General features: G+C 38.5%; 1 protein-coding gene across 1 annotated transcript in view; it reads right to left on the reverse strand.

Annotated features, from left to right (window-relative positions):
• map2k5 (mitogen-activated protein kinase kinase 5) overlaps positions 1-20,836 on the reverse strand; it is a 66,058-nt gene that overhangs the window by 25,897 nt on the left and 19,325 nt on the right. Inside the window, exons 11-19 of the mRNA XM_047362255.1 lie at positions 18,090-18,171; positions 16,855-16,916; positions 15,128-15,176; positions 14,955-15,028; positions 13,998-14,048; positions 13,809-13,880; positions 12,033-12,062; positions 5,222-5,248; positions 4,859-4,891 (exon numbers count right to left, since the gene is read on the reverse strand). Coding sequence (XP_047218211.1) covers positions 4,859-4,891; positions 5,222-5,248; positions 12,033-12,062; positions 13,809-13,880; positions 13,998-14,048; positions 14,955-15,028; positions 15,128-15,176; positions 16,855-16,916; positions 18,090-18,171 — 480 coding nt within the window. The remainder of the gene's footprint in view (positions 1-4,858; positions 4,892-5,221; positions 5,249-12,032; positions 12,063-13,808; positions 13,881-13,997; positions 14,049-14,954; positions 15,029-15,127; positions 15,177-16,854; positions 16,917-18,089; positions 18,172-20,836) is intronic.

Here is a 20,836-nt window from a genome sequence, read left to right on the forward strand (position 1 = left end):
AAGCAACTAAATTTCTCCTTTGTGTGGATTAAATCTGGGCTCACTCCACTCACACACATCTGCATGCACCTTAATGCACCTTTTTGCAGAAACAAACACATTATGCATTTATTCATGTTTCCAGCTGAGTGCAACAGCACTGCAGCTTTGATGTGGCAGCAGGCGATGGCACAAAAGACAAGCAGGCTGATGAAAGTGGCTGGTCTGTTTAAATTATTCCTCTGGTTGTCAGTTTGCTCCACTGTACGACAGCGCACATGCTACGAGTACGGGTAAATATACATGTCATTGCCATGAAGCAATTATTAGGCAAAATTAGATCAGTAATTACAGGCTTGAAAATAAAGTGGGAGTTCTTTATTAGTGAAGCCACTTGCTATTCAACAAACAGGAGAGCCGGCACATTAATGAGAGAGGACAGTGGACAGATGGTGGGAACAACTGCGGAGAACTTCCAATTTAAGACCTTGGCTCAACAGCGTGAGCGTGGTTCTCAGGGATACACTAAAACCATCTGAATGAAGAGCAACTAAATTAAAGTCAATTAAACATACATGTGGTCTTAAACGAGCCCCGTTCTCAGTGTGCCATAAAGGTTAATATTGCAGCAACTATTTGCTATGTAATAACAGCATATTTCCTTTCCTCTGGTGTTTCTAACATCTTTCCCAGTGTTTTTTTCTTCAAAGCATTAAATACACCAAATTGTTGGTCAAACTGTGGCAGAATTATGATAAAGTCTGTTGGCAGACTCTTCAGTGTAGCAGCCTTACTGCTGCACATGGATACTTTGAGTTGACATTTTTCATATTATTTTAGATGTAATTAGAATAAAATATTTTTACTATTGTTATTTTTATTTAGAAACTCCATGGATAGTAAATCAGTGACATGTAGCTCAAAGTTTTATGATATTTTGTAATTTCTGACTAATTTTGCTGTGAATAAACAGAAAATGCAGGAGCAAAGATTTAGAAAGAAGAAACTGCTTCAAGTGGTTTACAATAGTTATTTAGCATTCTCCATTATGATTATGATACTTTTACTAAATACCAATATCACATTATTGTAGTCTGTTTAAAGATTATGGGCTTTTTGGTAAGAAAAAAATTAAGCTTAGAGAAGCAGTCAATGGTAGAGATGCACCCAGTCCATCTTATACTGGCCAAAACTATTTCAGCCAAAGTTCTGACGTTTCCTGATTGTAATTTTCTTCCTAAGGAAAACACATACAGACAAATACTGTTAACTTGGCGATTAAAAGTAACAAACTTTTACAACAAAAAGAAACAATGTGTCTATAGATAGAGGTCATAATTTCCAGGGGAAATTAAGGCATTACTAGAATAAATCCATCTACGTATCTCAGCTTATGTCCTTAACCTTTGAACAAGCTGTTTGTTGCTGCACTGCCCAGCTGACTGGTGCATCATTAGGTAAAATGGATTATTAAAACAGGATTTCCATAAACACTCAGCAAAAGGTGACGGAAATGTAAATAAAAAGTATGACATCAATCACCTCTGAGAAGCTCAAATTTTAGCTTGTATTATAATTAGAGACTGTTGCATTCAAGGAGAAGTTGATCTTAAACCGAATGTTGTCAGCTCTTTCGATTTCATATTAGAAAAAAATTATTTTGAATGTTTTCATTTCAATTTCATTTTATAAGGAATTACTTAAAACAGGGACTTCATTCTGGGTATTAGTTTGCTTTGAGATGAAAATATTTTACCTATCTATTTTCTATACCCCCTTAATCCTGTTCAGGGCTGCAATGGGCAAGAGGTGGGGTACACCTTGAACAGGTTCCCAGCCTGTCACAAGGCAACACAGAGCCATATGAAACAAACCGCCAAGCAGTTTAGAGCAACCAGTTAGGTTAAGCTGCAGTTCTGGACAATAGTGACAAAGTAGCAGTACCCAGAAAGAAGCCCCTATAGTCAGAGGGATTTTAAGCCATTCTTCTTGCAGGATAGTGGCCAGGTCACTACGTGATACTGGTGGAGGAAAACGTTTCCTGACTCGCTCCTCCAAAACACCCCAAAGTGGCTCAATAATATTTAGATCTGGTGACTGTGCAGGCCATGGGAGATGTTCAACTTCACTTTCATGTTCATCAAACCACTCTTTCACCAGTCTTGCTGTGTGTATTGGTGCATTGTCATCCTGATACACGGCACCGCCTTCAGGATACAATGTTTGAACCATTGGATGCTCATGGTCCTCAAGAATGGTTCGGTAGTCCTTGGCAGTGACGCGCCCATCTAGCACAAGTATTGGGCAAAGGGAATGTCATGATATGGCAGCCCAAACCATCAGTGATCCACCCCCATGCTTCACTCTGGGCATGCAACAGTGTGGGTGGTACGCTTCTTTGGGGCTTCTCCACACCGTAACTCTCCTGGATGTGGGGAAAACAGTAAAGGTGGACTCATCAGAGAACAATACATGTTTCACATTGTCCACAGCCCAAGATTTGCGCTCCTTGCACCACTGAAACCGACGTTTGGCATTGGCATGAGTGACCAAAGGTTTGGCTATAGCAGCCCGGCCGTGTATATTGACCCTGTGGAGCTCCCGATGGACAGTTCTGGTGGAAACAGGAGAGTTGAGGTGCACATTTAATTCTGCAGTGATTTGGGCAGCTGTGGTTTTATGTTTTTGGATACAATTCGGGTTAGCACCCGAACGTCCCTTTCAGACAGCTTCCTCTTGCATCCACAGTTAATCCTGTTGGATGTGGTTCGTCCTTCTTGGTGGTATGCTGACATTACCCTGGATACCGTGGTTCTTGATACATCACAAAGACTTGCTGTCTTGGTCACAGATGCACCAGCAAGACGTGCACCAACAATTTATCCTCTTTTGAACTCTGGTATGTCACCCATAATGTTGTGTGCATTTCAATATTTTGAGCAAAACTGTGCTCTTACCCTGTTAATTGAACCTTCACACTCTGCTCTTACTGTTGCAATGTGCAATCAATGAAGACTGGCTACCAGGCTGGTCCAATTTAGCCATGAAACCTCCCACACTAAAATGACAGGTGTTTCAGTTTCATTGTCCAACCCCTGTAGGTGTTGGGATACAAGGTAAGATCAACTTACCAAGATACAACAGATAAAGCAACAAAAAGGTCATTTAGAAGCATTTGGAAATTTAGTTCTAAAGTTGTAGAAGTTCAATACAGCAAATACTGCAACATGCACATACTTCTGTGGTAACTGAACGCAGTGACTGGAAACTAGATGCGACATGCATTTACTGCACTATGTAAGTCAAGGTTATAGACTAGTTTTCTTATGTAACCTGTATTTTTTATAGCTGTCTTAATAAGCGACTGCAACTTTATGAATAGTACATTTATCATCTCTTGAAGAGACCTTCTCTATTGTCATGTTGATAAAATGTCTCTTCAATACACAAATAAACCAAGAAGGCTCCACTAGTAACCAAATACTGCATTTGCCCCATAATTAGCAATGTAGCTCAGCTAAATAGTCAGGATACAAATTCTTACAAATGACTTCCATCTTTCCAGACAGACCTTATCCTATTGTCTCTTCCTTGAAGGCACCAAATTAGCTGGGACAGTGAGGCTCCGCTGCTCAGGCAGGGACAACACGGTGCTTTCTCTCCCCTCACAAGGAGACAGCAAAGGGCACGGGAAAAATAGTTTGAGTGATCGCTACGTCTAGCTGACTAATGAACAGTTCAGCCCAGGTCAATCCATTACAACCAAAAGCATTTAATTATTAATTACGGCCAATCCATAGGCAGTTAAGGACAAGTGACACTGTATGTTTAATGTGCAATATGGCTGGTGATGGGGGCACTGGGTGGCTGTTGTTGAGGCGTTGTGGCTATTAGTGAATGTCAGCAAAATGCTCAGGGAAAAAAAATGAAGAAAATGTGATTGTTGGTTATGATGAAAAGCAGGGTGGGCTTACATACAGTATTCATGAGTACTACAGCATGTCAATAAATCACATACATGCTCAGGTGGGTTTACCCTGTATGTTAGTCTGGTTTATGAAGTGTCTTATCTAAAAAACTGTTTACTTTCCAAAAGAAAGTGACACTTTAGATTGAAATGGTAGCAGAAGCCTATTATGAGGAGAAAAATTAGGAAAGATATTATTAAATATTTGGTTTCCTACTTATTTAACATCCAAATCCTACTTCACCTTCCAGACCCAGGGTTTTGAGTTTAGTTTTGAGGTCACATACAAAAGTTCACAATTTATTTACTGAAGTCATTTAGTTTGAGGTGTGGCTTTAAACATACATGAAGGAAGGAAGAATAAATTGGTCTGGATAAATAGATGGATGGCCGAACAAAAAAAAGGGCTTAAAATAATCCAGTTCTGGATAAATTCACACACCACCATAGTGGGCCACTGCTCTGCCTTTTAAAAGGAACTACAATCTGCTAGCTGTAACATCATTTCTTCAAAATCTCTGCTTTCTTTAGGATTTTGCTTTGTGTTATTGACCCATATATTCTTGATTTCAAAAGGTGTTTTCTTGGTGCATTCATTACAAAAAAAGGACGGACCGTCAACCTACAAGGTAACTATTACCTCTTTACATAAGCAAGCTAATCCTGGTTCAACATAATTTTGGCTTTTGTAGTCCATAGAACTATGTTTTGTGCGGCTGTCACTCGTGACGGGTCCAGCCTCTACAGTAATGTGCATACGTCTGTTGCCTGAGGCTGTTGCATAGGGTGAAGGGTTGAGTGAATGGGGAGCAAAGCCGCCTGAGTGGTTAGCTTCATTAGGAAACAAAATATAAGCTTTCCGGGCCATTAGGACTGACTTTAGATGCAAAAGCACATAAGACGGCGACTCACCTCATCAACGATGCATTGCAGTAACTGGAGAGGCTGACGAGGAGAGGCAGAAGGAGATGAGGGGAAAAAAACGTTAGCCTACATTGAATTTTTTGGAAATAGGGGCAATCAGTTGTGTGATAAAAAAAAAGTACTAAGATTAATCACATGCAGCAAGCTCAGGCAAAGCAGGGTTTTTATTATTCCATTAGAGCACCTAATGTAATACCAGCAGTTTAGACATAATCTAATAATTTGTTGCAAAAATCCAATCTAAGTGTGTTTTTTTTCTTCAAATGAGAGATTCAACCAAGAGTGACAGACTATATGCAGAGGAGGAGACCTCTGGCTTCTTGCATCCTATTCCACAGCAATAAAACTTACCATTAGAGATCCTTGGTTTTTCTGAATCTGTACGGCAAGACAGAACACACACAAAAAAAAAAAAAGAGATGAGGCAATATGTAATTAGTGTGTCATAATCAAGACGATGCACTTGGAAACATTATGATCACTAGGAGAAAATTATTGCTTTCCTGTTGGCAATTTGTGAGTACGTACTAACACCATTTACATAATGAAAACACACAAATGTTAATGGTCTGGCTCTCATTTGTGGGGAATGGGGGTAAAAGATCCACTAATGCTAATTTTCTAAGCATTTCTTTATTCTTGCCCTCCAGGTTATCTAGATGTGCTGGGACATAGAATAACTGTAAAACAGCATTGGAGGAGATTTACAACGAGCACACTGAACATCTGTTTTACAGGTATAATGGTGCTTTTTAAGTGACTAATAAAGGGTAGGAGGTATCGCTTGTACAAGCAAGAAATGCGAAGAAACATGGGAGCAGATCCTTAGGGAGAACAACATTTCCTAAAAAAATTAGAATGGTTCTGGAAAGAATAAAAAAAAAAAAAAAACACAGCTATTATGAGGAAAAATATATATAATGTTCCTAAATATGTAAGAAGTAAAAAGGGGCTTTTGATTTGAAAAATGTAGACAACATTTGAACTTAAAATGCATGAAAATGCAGTGGAGCTAAGCAAAGCATTAAGTTTTCCCATTCAAAACCCCTCAAGGGCTGAATTCACAAGAACAACTTGTTTTCATTTCTAAAAACCTTAAATTTATACATTCATCACTCAGAATAAATGATACAAGGCTTAAAACTTGGACTCAGCTGAACAGATTGCCCATTTCTCCAGGTCTTTTGACAGTGCATTAGAGCACTTATTGATTCACTCAATTAAATACAGGTTTTCGCACTCTGTAAATACCAAGAGACTCCTAAACTGCCTCCGTATCCAGTTTTGCCTGATTCAGACACATTAAAAGCAACTATGGAAAACTAATTTGTCCTGAAATAATTACTAAAACAGAACTGTGAGCTGCTCCAGGGCTTGAAATTGGATAGAGGGAGGCTAACTTATTTAAAACATAATTGAAGACCTATATTGTATATCTACAGGGTGGTCTGGAAATATTTCCAAAAGAAGTTTTTTTTTTCATTTTTGTCATTAGGCGCATGTTCATATATACACAATGTCTGATGTGATAATTAAACTGAACAAAAGATCTTCTGACTTTCTCCTCTATAATGTCAGCTCTAAGAAGACAGAACTGTGTATGAGGATGTATTTACATCTGTGCATTTATGTGTGTTTGTGACACTTCGTGATGAATGCATCTGTGGAAAACATCAGCTTTCCATCTCTGCAGAGCTTCTAAAGTTTAGCTTTTCTCATTTCTTGGAAATATCACATGGAGCTCAGCGTGAAACCAGAAGCCACAAAAATCAATATTCTGAAGCCTGGCATGTTTTTCACGCCCTCTCAGTCTAACTTCATAAAAATGATCAAATTGTCAGTTCCTCTCCTAAAGATTTTAAAGATACTTCTTTCATCATCTTCAATAACAATTGGAATACTAATCAGATTTCCAAGTTTGCAGGCATGTTTTGATCATTCAGATTAACAGTTTGTAATGAGGAGATCATAACAAGGGGAACAATAACAAGTTAGCTTTGCATAAACCTTAGATGTGCTACCCTAAACATATTGTCAATGATAAGTCCTTCAACACCTTCAGCTTTCCTTGCCTTTAAACTGACAGCAACCTATCATCAGCACTGTAGAAAAAAAATATAAACCTCTTGAACTTCTCCACATTTTGTCATGTTACCATAAACTTAAATGTATTTTATGAGGGGCTTGTGTGACAGAACAACAAGTTGCTCCAAAGCGGAAGGAAACGTTTCTTTCAAATGAAATCTAAAAAATGTGGACTGAATTTCTATTCACCCCACTTTCCTCTGATGAACCAACATGAAAACAATATCTCAAGCTTTGAACTGCTCGCTGAGCACTGTTCAGTCCATTATCCGAAAATACTGTGGCACAATTTCAGACCTACAAAGCCCGGCTGTCCACCTAAATTGACCGGCTGGGCAAGGAGAGCATTAAAGCTGCAGTAGGTAACTTTTGTAAAAATGCATTATTTACATATTTACATAAGTGTTACTATGTCAAATAATAGGTGAAAAAATTAGGCTCGACTGGCTCCTCACAGTGGTCCTACTGCCACTTGCAGAAATACGCCGCACCCGGTCAGAAACAACCAATCAGAGCCAGAAGGAATGTCTTAGCAATTTCAATCACGCTTGTATATGCGCTGTTCACATCCTCCCTCGCACAGCATGTACCGTTGTTCAAGCTCCAGATTGCATCTTTGCTGATAATTTGAGAACACGGTTTGTAGTCAAAGTATGGGCGGGCCCTGGGGTTGGGTTAACTGAATATTTTCAGTTTTTGACAGTTTTTCTTTTAAACAGTGACGAAAAAATCTGAAGGCCATCTGTCATTTTGACAGATTACAGTTTACACCCCTGACCACTGGGTGGTGAGATAGCATATTAATTAGATGTTTTCTCACTTGATGCACGACCTCATTGGCTTCATTTGACAGCTGAGTGTTTTTTCAAACCCTAATAAAGATGATGGTGTTGATAAAAGAGGTAAAAAGAAGGACTGATCCAGTGGAAGACCATGAAAAAAACAAGTGCAGGTGCGTAATTTAGGTCCATGGAGACCAGGAGGAAGTTGTGAGACTGTTCATTCAGGCCACACAAGGTGATCTGTTCATATCTTAAGTGCAGCCGTTTAATTTCATTGTTTATATGTAGTTACTGGGACCACAGTCAGGGGAGGAATTTGTCTGGTTGACGTAGATTTTCTGTTCAGCTTGTTTGGACTGAATATTAATGAAAATTAATGCTATTGATTGCTTTAAATTATTAACATTTAAAAAAATAAAGTGACGGGTAAAAATAGATTATGAAAGGATTTTTTTTTTGACCCTGTCAGTCAAAATGACAGTCCAGCGCAACCTCTGGGCAGCCAGTCAATGTAAAGCATATCGTTGATGTTTCGTCCCTGCCAGTGAATGTGCCATAGCTGTTTATCCGCCGTCATCGGTGGCCCTGCCTACTAGCCTCCGCGTTTACAGCAGGCTCTGCTGTGGAGGGACGGCTGTAGCACAGCAGAGAGCAAGAGGGAGGGACCAGTAAGGTGTGCTTGTTTAAATTTTCCGGCTAAGTCCAGGTTTTCTTAGAACTCCCTACTGGAGCTTTAATTAGAGAAGCAGTCAAGAAACCCCTGGCAGCTCTGGAGGACACCCCAGAAGACTTCTAGTTGTTTGGGTGGTTCTACAAAGGTTTTGAACATTACAATTTTCAAACTTTAATTAGTAAATAAAATAGAAACCATGAATAATTTTCATTCCACTCTACAGTTACACAACACTATGTTTTTGTCTATTACATATATCTTATTAAAACATAAATATATTAGTTGTTATGTGACAAAATGTGAAAAAGAAATCAAAGGTTGTGAACATTTGCTAAGCATAGTATCTTACATCACTGAACACAGAAAGCAGATCAGGTCAAATAATCACTGCTTAATTTTTTTTCTTCAATGTTCATAAGATCAGCTAAAGAAATTCAGCTTTTTTGATAATAAATGATAAATAGGATGGAAGGGTCAGGATCTATTAAAAAGTTAAAACATTTTAAAAAAGGAAAAAGGGTAATTTTATTGACATGTAAGGTGCTGAAAAAACACCGCATTTTGTTCGAAATTCTCCAGCATGTAAAAAGAAGAAACATAGATTATAATCTTCCTATTTATGTTAAGGAAAAAAGTAAGAGGGAAAGAGTCTATAGTTCTTGATAGATGCATTGATGTGGAATGACATTTCTAAAAGAAGCAAAAAAGAAAGACTCGATATTTCATTCAGAAATCTATTCAAATATGAGAAATATGACAAAAATGAAGAGAAACAAAACAATGGAGCAAACCGAAATGACAACAAATCAATCAGAAGCAATAGTGCTGGCGGCTGTATACACATCACATCATCAGGTCTGGTGTCTTCAAAGACTTTCAGAGCGAGCCGCGCAAAACTCCATTAAATCCTGACAAAGAACGCAAATGAATCCCAACATGTGGTGAAGTGGAATTAAAGAGACCATCTCTAATCATGGCAAACATGAGGTGATGATTCCAGTCTGCCATGTATACATGCACACACATACACACAAGGATGAATGAGCGGCAACTGAACAAAAAGCTGAAAAATAGCAGCAGATAGTAAACAACCCCACATCCTCGGAAAGTTACAGTATGAATGACGCATCCCAAACAAAATATTGGCTTCCTTCAGAAGCGCAATTTGCTGAATGCCTCCAAGCCAAACTTAACTCCTCCAGTATCCTTGGCTAAGGCAGAAATTCACGTGTCATAGATTCACTCCCGATCTTAACCAACTTCTGTGGTGTGTGCTGAAATGTTTTCCTTGAAGTGTAGCGGTGTAGGGGGGGTGGTTTGCACAAACAGCTGCGCCAGCATCTGAAAAAAAATGACAGCTAAGGCCCGAGGACTTTGGCTGGCTGCGCTTGACGAGCTGGATCCGAGCGCTCTCGCCACATAGCTCTGCCACAGCCTGCAGGTGAACTGTCTAGAGTGCCATATGGAGTTAGGGAGAAATTAAGACCGAAATAAGGAAACCGTTGGACACGGGAGAGTATAAACAACTAAGAGGTATTGCAAACATTTTGTCCAAGCACTCTAAATCAGGTGAGGATGAACTACACAATACTGACAGATGGAACGTCTTACCCAAATCAGATCAGTTTATGACTAAATTCACAAACACTGCATATGTTGCTACTGTACAAAAACTCCTTATATTGTTGCATAGAAATATGAATAAACTTTTCACAATGACTCTTTTAAGGCTGAATATTGGAACCAGCAATATTACCTGTAATCAGTCACAAAGATTATGGAAAGAGGCTAACTAGGTGATTAATTAATTCTTACAAAGCTGCTTTTCTCTCATCTCACACTGGATGATATTAAACCTGCCGTCCAACATGACATCAAAGTTACTGGCTTGGTCACAGCATTAAACAACTGATTATTTTTGTGTCCTTATGATTAAAACAAAAACTCTTATAGAAAGCTACAACAGTGGCCAACATAATTACTGAGAATCCAAGTACAGATGTGTACAAAGGCCTTAAAACAAATGGTTGCTATAGAGACTATGTGATCCCAAAATTTCCACCTGTACCGTTCTGCTTGCTGTGTGTTGTGACAAAATAAACGCAGGTCGTCATCCAGCCTTGGTTGTCACACTTCCGGTTCTCTTAAACCTTTTCAATATTGTCCTGACTATATATAAATGGGTAAAACCCATGTAGATCAACACACCACTGACTTAGTTAGATGCCATGTTCTCTTGTCTTTCCTATTGTCAAGAGGGGTTAAGAAAAACTAATACACTTCAGTAATAACTTACACTGACACAGTTGCAGAAGTTTACATACAGTCATCTTGGGAATGATCGTCAAATTAGTTTTGGGCTTTATTCTATTTGTTTTTCTATTCCTCTGGTGGAATGATTATTATAGGAGCAGTTGTCACAAACACACTGTTCAGATACATGCACATTTAAGCCGCTCTAATCCTGGAGCTGCTTGCACATCTGAAACGTGCCACAAGCAGACAAAAACACCCAATGCATTTCAAACAACAGTCCAGGACTCACTGACAGATTCAGTGTCCCTGTAATCCAGTCATGATTCAAAAAGCATGTAGAAATAAAAACTTCTAACATCTTTACAATAGAGTCAAGGTCTCCTGAGTCTGATTTTCACACAATGCTGAACATGAATCCGCTTCTTGAGATTTGCAAGCGAGCAGCCAGCAGGTAACTTGAGGTGACCACATTCAGATGGCTCAGGGATGGATTAGCAACTTAAACCCAACTTAAAGTACTAATTAAGACTTGATGGGATTGGGAAGTCACTTCTGTAGTCAGCAATTACATCTGAGGAGGATTTTAATTTACTGTAATGGGGAGGAGGAAATGGACTCAAACAACAACCTCATACACTGAAAGTTGTCAGTAAACAGCAATTATTGATTGGTCAATAACCTCCGACTCAGTTCTGTTGGACTTTAATACGTCTAGGTGGTGCTAGCAACATTTATATATACCACTGCTAAAATTATATAAAATACTGACCAGCGCAGTTAGAAATAAAAACTGTTAAATTTATGCATTTCTACAAAAACTGTCAAATTTTGTAGTACTTTTGACATATTTCTTAAGCAGAATATCATCACTTTATGTCCATCTTGGTTATTAATTTGGGCTATCTGCTCCGGTAAACCCTGCAGTCACTTGCTTACATTCACTAGCTTGCCAAATGTATTTTTAAAACAGTAACTTAACTAAATAAGGTGGTGTTTTTCATAACTGTATATATTTCCAAACAGCTCAGTTGTCTGCCTTGTAGGCAAGACAAAACTGCACAACAACAGGTGGGGGAGGGGCGGCGTTGTAGTCCTCTATGCCCCGTTAATCTGGAGAAAACTGCAGGTATTCTGTCATTACCTGTGGCCTCTCATTAAATAGACCTTGAACCTCAGAAACAGTTTCAGAGAAAATGTTTTAAGCGGTAGCTTTTTACAACCATGGTATTGTTTGATATATTGGTTACAGGCCATGCAGAACTGCATTAGATTCAGCTACTTATCTGTCAAGTACAATTCATATTTATGAACTGAACAAGATGCAAAAACAAAAATCTTTATACACTAACAATAAAAAACGACATACCTGAGGATACGGGAACATGCCAAGCCCCAACTGTGGGAAGAAGAAGAAATATTATTGATGAAGGAGACCTTAAGGTAGGGGTGTGTGTGTGTGTGTGTGTGTGTGTAAAATCACAAGAGCAGTTTAGGCAAATACCAGCTATAAGCTTTAAATGGGTATATATGGTCCAGCATGTTACTTAATTGTTCACCATTAAGCTTTAGATTGAACTTGGTAATTTACTGTATATCTACGTATAGGTATCGTTTCCTGCAGCATCTTCAAGGCAATGGATTCAGAAATGGACAGAGTGAGAGAATGTGGGTGCTGAAGCGACTTTCCGCCTTTAAGGTAAGCTTAGTGCCCCCCTGCTGATAATACTTTTGGGTCAAACAACGTCAGCTATTACTTAATAACCTCCATGCAATCACTGCCCTCTGGGAACAACACAGATGGATAAAGAAAAGGAGGACAACGGAGGGAATCCTTTGTATTGTAAAGTGTGTAGGTGTGCTTTTTTTAAGTAAAAGGTTGGTTGAGACATCACCTTGATGTGAGTAAGAGCCAGCACATTCTTCTTTGAACATAAACAGACCCAGCAGTGTGATAAAGATCAACCCAAACAGAGTGGAACTGAAAGCCATCTCATTCCAGCTTAATGCATACATCAGCAGCGAGTGGCAAAGAAATGGGTCATCTTTATCACACCAATAATTTTGTTAATAATCTTGACATGACTGCATCATTTTGAACCCATCCATTTTTGTTAAGAGTAGTGATTAAATGAAAGATTATTGATGAACAAAGGTGAGACAGGGGCATGAATCATCTGTTGCACGGGAGAGAGACGGCTGCAGACAGAAACGAATTGAAAATCAATAGTGCAAATGGGAGGACGAGAGAACAGGGACGTGTCGTTGGGGAACGGATAAGAGTGTGTTGCACAGACCCACGATCAACAACATGCAGAGTGATGAAAATAGTTGACACAATCCATTACATTTTAGCTTTAAATGTAGTAAAACAGATTGCTTTAGTTCAGAGTTGCAAAACTCATGGAATTTTCAAAAGGTAGAAAACATTATTTGGGAATTTATGGAAATAAAAATGAATAAACCCAGAATTTTAAATATTGAAGCTTGGCCCTTAACTGGGATTTTAGGGTGTTTTGGTGAAACTATATCACAGCATTATCTTCACTAAAACAAACAAATTTTATGCAAGTACCATTGACTACAGCTTTGCTATTGAGCAATCACAAGCACACAGCTTCCTGCAGATGTACTAAGGCCAGCCTCATACATGCACCATCCACCCCTCCATCACCTGCCCAGGTGATTTATAGAACGCTGAACCACTGAGGCCCAGGGGACACAATTACCGAAGCTAAACATGTAAGCCTGAGGATTAGTAAAGTAAAATAAGTTTTATTGATACCATTGGGTACAAATTTGCAATGTATGGTATAAATGTTTAACTTGCAAATATCACCTGGCTGCCTGCATATGACAAAACAAAATGTTAATATTTATGTTTAAATAAGAGAGTTTGTTTAAATCACCACCCAATTTTCAGTTGATGTGTAAAAATCCCTGTGATGCCCATGAAAAGTTGCAAATTTTGAATATTTCTGAAGCTTATCCCAAGCCCATGGAAAGTTTCTGAAAACTGAAATTTTCCCGACCTTTGAAACCTTGGTAAGTATAGAGCTTTTTTTTAACCTCCTTGTAAATTTCACTCCATCCTCTTTAAAATATAAAAGGAAAAGTTGAAGTTATTTATAAATAAATGTTATACCTCCATAAACGAGATGCCCACACTCCAGACATCAGCATGGATCCCATACTGCTCTCCTGATATCCTTTCAGGCTGGTGAGATAAAAAAAAAATTAAGATCTATTAGGACAAAACAAGGCAAACTTAAATTGTAAAAAATAACTATAGCAAAACTTTATTCTAAATTAGAACAGAAACGGGAAAACTTACTGCCATGTATGCGTTGGTTCCCACATACGTTTTTGCAATAGAATTTACCAGCTGCGAATGAAAAAAAGACCCCTTTAGAGCAAATAATTATTATAAAAACACTTAAATAGTAATAAGAAACAGTTTTTTACAATGTACTATAATAGAAATAGACTTAGAACAAGAGCCTGCCTAATTTGCATTTCCGAAATCTACTGTCATGTCAGGGAGAGACTCTCAGCGCTCAAACAAGGGACAAAGGTATGAGAGTGTATGTCAACAGTGACAGGGCCCTGATAATGACTGCCTGCTCCCATCTGGCTTTTTTACAATGTCCTACAGAATCTGAGGCAAAGATGGATGAAGGGTGTATATGTGTAAAAGGCAAATGAACAAAAAAATGAAAAGCAAAAGAGAGTTAGGACATGTGTGTTCACCTCATGGAAGCGCAGGAAGTGAAGGTTATGAATGAATGACCACTTTTCTACAGAAGGAATACTGTTTGTGTGTGAGGATGTTGAAAAGGGAAACAGAGTCCACAGCGCTGGGTGTTTGGGGACGGTGAAGGTCTGTCCCTAATGACTACATTACAAACCACACTTTGGCGTGTACACAGACACACATGATGACAAGGCTATTGTCCGCCACCCATGCTTTCCCCTCCAATCTACTGAATACATATCAATGAGGCTCTGCGTTGTGTGTGTGGGTCATAATTATAGCAAGGGATTTTTTTTTTTCCAGAGGATGCAGAACAATGGAAGATGGGGGAGCTAATGTGAGAAGATGGACCCTGGGGAAGGCTGAGTGTAAAATGAATACAGTGATTGACAGGCTGACCGCATGCACACAGGTCTGCACGTGCACAGAGTGTTACTGCACAGGACTGTGGTGGGCCAGCGCCACACTACTCCTTTGCTCCCTCGCATTTCCATCCTACATTCTTTCATTCGCTCCAACATAAACAAATCAGAGTACCTGTGTGCTGACACCAAAGTCACACAGCTTGACTTGTCCTCGGGTGTTCACCAGCATATTGGAAGGCTTGACATCTGCGGAGACAAACTGCTTGATAGAACTGCGACATCAGCACTCTGCTGCTTGTCTTCATCAACTCTCCTCTTTTTTAATAACGCAGCAACTTTACTCACCTCTGTGAAGTATCTTCAAGCTCCACAAATATGTCAGGCCGTTTACAACCTAGGGACAGGAACACCACAACAAGGAAAAGATTACAACTTGACCACATTGAGCATCTAAACTCTGTTTAGTTCCATTCTGAATTGGTCGAATATGAAAAACAAAAACACTGCGCTTTAATGATAAAATATCAGACTGGCATCAGAGTAATATAAAGTGACTGTCTCTAATCTTTCTGCATATTATTTTGAAATCAGCCGTCACAGAATTTAAGTGGGTCAATGCGCCGTTTACTCTTGCGCTCATAGCTGATCAGTTTCTGCTGAATGCATGAACGTGATCTCCGACTCGGTTCTGTCGGTCTTTTAAAATCTCTGGGTGGCATTAAAGTATTTGGAATTTTACCAAAGCTCTGGCTCGTTTCCTCGCTCAAAAGGTGAGTAAATGTGGAAGACTTATTTGAAGTTTGTTGCAGTTAAACTTTTCTATAGAGTTTGAGGTAAGTCATAAAGTGTAACCGCTGTGACAGAATCACCAGTTATGCTTTTATTGCTAAAAACAGGTTTTATTTAAGTGACTCGAGTTTCAATCCTCTCGCCCTTGCAAAACCTGGGAGTTGGTATTGGAGTAATTTATTTAAAATCAAGTTACATATTTACAAAAGTTGGAGGGATATTACTTGGCTTTTAATGTATAACCACAAAAAAAAATGGTAATTTTAATTACTTTTTGGTTTTCCTTCACTGCTTTTGAAGCATTCTGGGTTCTCATGATGTGATAGTCAGAAACTTGTGTCCTCAGATCACTGAAGCTTAAGCAGCAACACTCCTGCAGAAGGAGGGCCCTCTAAATACCAGCTATGTAAACGGCCGGGTTTTGCCATGTCAAATAAAAGGATCATTGAAAAACCTTCTAGATCACATAGACCAAACTTGCCCTAAGCACAGCTAGTTCAACTTACCTAAAACTGTTTATATATAATAGAAAAAAAAAAATCACATTGTTGTGGTAAAAGGGATAACTATGCTGCAAATTAAGATTCTCAATAGCAATTATCTCGAAGCTTGCAAATTAGTCACATGACAAGAAATAAAGCTACAAATATACCTTGAAAAGATATCTCGCATGAGGATCAAGCGAGGAGCAAATGAGCCAAATGGGTGTTTAACCATTATTCATTTTCGAATGTTTTCACCGCTTTGTGGTGATTTCTTCATTTACACAATGTGGAAGGTACTTCCAAGGCTTTTGTCATCCAACACTGATATACAACAAAGAGAGATGAATGAAAAATAAAAAAAGACGACACAAAAGTGTCTTGAAAGGTTGTGGTACAAGTGCAACAACTGGCAACCTCCGGGGTGCTTTTCTTTCAGTGATAATTAACAACTGTGGCAGTAGAAAGGAGGGAGAGCTGTGAAACAGAATTAGCACTGATTAAATAGCTGTCACTGTTTGATTACGGACACATTTAAAGGGGAAGCAACAGAAAAGGGGAGCTGGAGACAGAAGGAGGGTAATGAGTGTGGAAAAGAGACATGTATTAATCGACTTCAAGGTCGTTTCAGTCAAAAAGCTGGTTTTAACCGTGACAAGAAAATATCAGAGAAAGAGGAAGATCTGAATCCCATACAACCCTTTCTCAATTTCTGCTTTCTCTAGAACTAAAAACTGAAAATAAATGTCTGACATGACTGCAGAGCTAACAATTTAACAATGGCTCAGTCCAAAAACTTACTGCCACAGCGATCCTTCCCAGAACGTGTTCTGGGATTCTTTTGTAGACATCCAAAGATCCGCCTGCATGAGAAAAATAAAGATCTTTAAGCCGAGATGGTTTCACCTAGGGTCGAAACAATTAATCAGATTAATCTTTATTAATCGATTATTGAAATCGTCAACTAATTTAGTAATCAAATACACATTGACTGGAGTATGCAGACTCTAAAACGTGCTATTTGCTCAAAGAGAAACCCACTCAGAGCAGTAATTAGGACAAAATAGTACAGAAAAAAATATATATATTTTGCATTATATATTATCTATAAATATGCCCTATCCAGACCTCCTCAAGTGTCATAGCTTTAGCTTCACCTTGTTCAAATTCTGTACACACCTTTTTCACTATCCGATTACTAATCAATTAATCGAAAAAACAGTCAACAGATGAATTGATCAGGAAGATAATCGTTAGTTGCAGCCCTAGTTTCACCACATATACTATGGCTGATTGCTAAATTTTTCCTTCAATATTTTAAGGAAACTTACAGCAAAAACAGACATGAAAACGACTTTTTGTGTAGAATTTCATTACAGTTCAGTTTCTACATGAACTGCTCGATTAACTACTAAACTGTACCTACAGACAAAATTAAAATACAATTTTTAAAGGTTGAGCAGCTTTTGCTGGAAATTTGAAATCATAAAATTGTACCAATTTCATATTAAAACAGCTTATCTTTCATAAAAGTAGTTCTGAAATCGAAAGAGACTTCCATTTCAACATGGCTTAAAAACACAGTGACTTCAAACTACATAATGATGTTTGTTAGGGTTCATCATGTGTAACGCAAGTGAAACTGGAAACAGAAAAGTTCATGGAGTAAAAGTGGTCAGAAGTTATACAGACTATACTGACGTACAGCTGAATGTGTGAAACATGGGAATCACTGCATTAACAAATGCCAAGAAAAACACACCCACATGTCTAAAAACGTACAGTCCCTAGTCTCACACCAGTCGAGGCACACGCGTACAAATACATCTACAAACGCACTTCAGTCAAGATTTATCACGCCCTTGTAGCTTTTAGCACACAGCCATGCTAAGCAGCTCACAGCGATCAGACGATTCCTTGATCTGCAGAAGTGTAAATGGATACTCAGCAGAGAGATGCAGGGCTGTTCCCTGAAGTCTCTCCTGTGCAGCTGTAGGTGGCGAAGAAAAAAACAGAAATGCAGCTGAAAAACTCACCGTCCATAAATTCTGTACATATGGAGATCCTGTTCTCTACAAAGAAGGCACTGAAGAAAGTGATGATGTAGGATGAATCACACTGCAACAAAGCACACACTGATCAGTGAAGAGCAACTCAAAACCTTTGCATTTATTTCTAATCCTAAACTAAAGCCAATGAGTAATGGTTGCTGGGTTTTTTTCAGCGCTGACAAAATGCTTCACAGTAAGAATCATTTTTCTTCAACATCGTATATTGTGTTTATGCTTTTGGATTTTTAGAAAGAATGTGTGCTGCTCTCAGCTGTATGGAAAATACAAATAAGGTCAGACCGATTTAACTATGACATAACAGTAAACGTCTGGCGTAGCTCTGGCATTGCCTAATAGCAGTCACACAGTGTTTGGAAAAATGAATCACGTGGACATGCAGACTGCTTCTACAAACATTTGTTCGTGTGCAGGAAGTCCAGTTGGGAAGTTTTGTCACAACTAAATATTCCACAGTAAGTGGATAGTGTTGTTATAGCAAAGTAGAAGTGGTTGAAAATGACAGCAGCTAAACAATGAAGTGAACAACTGTGTAAAATCACAGTCGGGTCAGAAGATGTTGAGTTACCAGCTGTCTGCAGAGTCCAAAGCTACAGACCTCCAAACTTCATATGGCCTTCAGATCAACTCAAGAACAGAGCACAGAGAGCTTCATGGAATTAAAGCCTAACTAGAAAAAATTGCATTTCCTGAGAAAATGCAGTGTGAATGCTGTAAGCTGAATTTTTTAGCTGAAAGCTGGCAGAAACAAGCTGAAATTGACTGCAGAAAATATCCTGATATCTGATAAATTAGCAGAAATAGCAGAAAATGCACAGAAAAACTGTCATCTGATCTGTTTGAGCAGGAAGACTATTAGCTATAAAACAGCTTAACAATGTGAAGTTACCTCAAACCTACTTGTTGAAAGAGTTGTTGAAATGCAAGAACTGACAAAAACTTTAAAAAAGCAGGAAAGAGCTGCCATAGATGAGCTGAAAAAGCATAGACTGAAGCAAAAATATAGCCTAAGAAGTTGAAGTCCGTGCTAAAATACATAAAAAAGTGCAGAAATTTTATAAAAAATAAACTAACAACAAATACGCTGAAGAAACACGAAAACAAACAAGAAATTGCCTAAAAAACGCGTTCTTCAGCTAAGAGAGAAGAGAGGAGAAAGAGAAGCTAAAATGCTAACATTAGCATATTGGCTATTACTAGCATGAAGGCTGATATTAATTTAGCCCATCTACCATGCAAAAAGCAATATATAAGCTAAAATTAGCTAAAATGGTAATGCTTACTAGAGCATATATATTCAAAAGTCTATGAAATTGCCGTTTAAAATTATTCACTCTTCAGCATTCACACAATAATAATAGTAATAAACTAGAACATTTCTGAAGAAATTTAGACGGGGCCTGCCTCTTGGTGCGTGCTTCTCGGACCAGAGCCAAAGGTTGTGGGGCTGAGGTACAGAACCAAAGCAACAGAACGGTGTGCATCATGACTAACTAAGGAATGTTGAGGTTTTTATTTTGTAAATATCAGTGTTTATTTTGAAAGGATAAAGTAGATCCATTTCCATCACAGAGTCCCAGAAATAGTGTTTAGACCAATGCTGCAATTATCGCTATGTGAAATATGAAGACGTTTATTTTGTAGGGTATGTCTAGGTGTTGTTTTGAAAGTCCAGTATAGTTGTCCTTTCAGGTCTGGCGTACTTCCACTAGATATAAAGAACCTGGTTGCTATTCTAAAATCATTATGTATGCTATTATCAGCTTAAAAAATTACTACTACCTCTGGAAGACTGAGGCTTTAATTTTGAATGTTTCAGTAAGCTTTATTTTAAAAGGCCAACATGGTCCTATTTCAAACACTGGGAAAGCTCCAACAGTAGTGTGAAGCCCAGTCCGGCAATTATTTATCATTTAAAATGTAAAGGCTTTTATTTTGTAGAACATGTTTTGTCTTATTTTGAAAATCCAGTATGGTTGTCCTTTCAGGTCTGGGTTACTTTCATTAGTTACATAGAACCTGCTTGCAATTCTAAAATCATTATGTATGTAATTATCAGCTTAAATAATCACTAGTAACTATTAAAGATTAAGGCTTTTATTTTGAAACTTTCAGTAATCCTTATTTTAAAGGACTGACCTGGTCCTATTTCCTTCACTGGATGAACTCCAACATTAGTGTGAAGGCCAGTGCTGCAATTTTCTATATTTTAAAATGTAAAGGCTTTTATTTTGCAGAGCATGTTTGTCTTATTTTGAAAATCTAGCAGGGTTGTCCTTTCAAGTCTGGGTTATTTCCATTAGTCGTATAGAACCTGCTTGCTTGGCTGAAATCATTGTGTATGCTATTATCAGCTTTAAAAAATCATTTGTAAATGTGGAAGGTTGATGTTCGGTGTGAAAAAAAGGCTTTTATTTTGTAAACTATGTGTAGGTCTTATTTTGAAAATCTAGTGTGGTTGTCAGCTATGACTGACTTATTGTGATCACTCATGCAAGCTTCTGGCCTGAGCTCAGCCTCAGAGCCACTCTCTGTCTGAGGTTACTTAAGTTTACTGGCAGCTGTGTTCTGTTGCTATGGTAATTAATGAGGGCCCAACAGCTGCTGTTTCTCACTCACGCAGCACCACACTTGTGTCTCATCATGGCCTGGCTTTATAACATGGTGGCACATGCTCCCGAACTACTGCCCATAACTCGGAAACCGTTAGGGCT

This window comes from Girardinichthys multiradiatus, chromosome 4, assembly GCF_021462225.1.
Source record: "Girardinichthys multiradiatus isolate DD_20200921_A chromosome 4, DD_fGirMul_XY1, whole genome shotgun sequence".
In the NCBI taxonomy this organism is placed as follows: Eukaryota; Metazoa; Chordata; class Actinopteri; order Cyprinodontiformes; family Goodeidae; genus Girardinichthys; species Girardinichthys multiradiatus.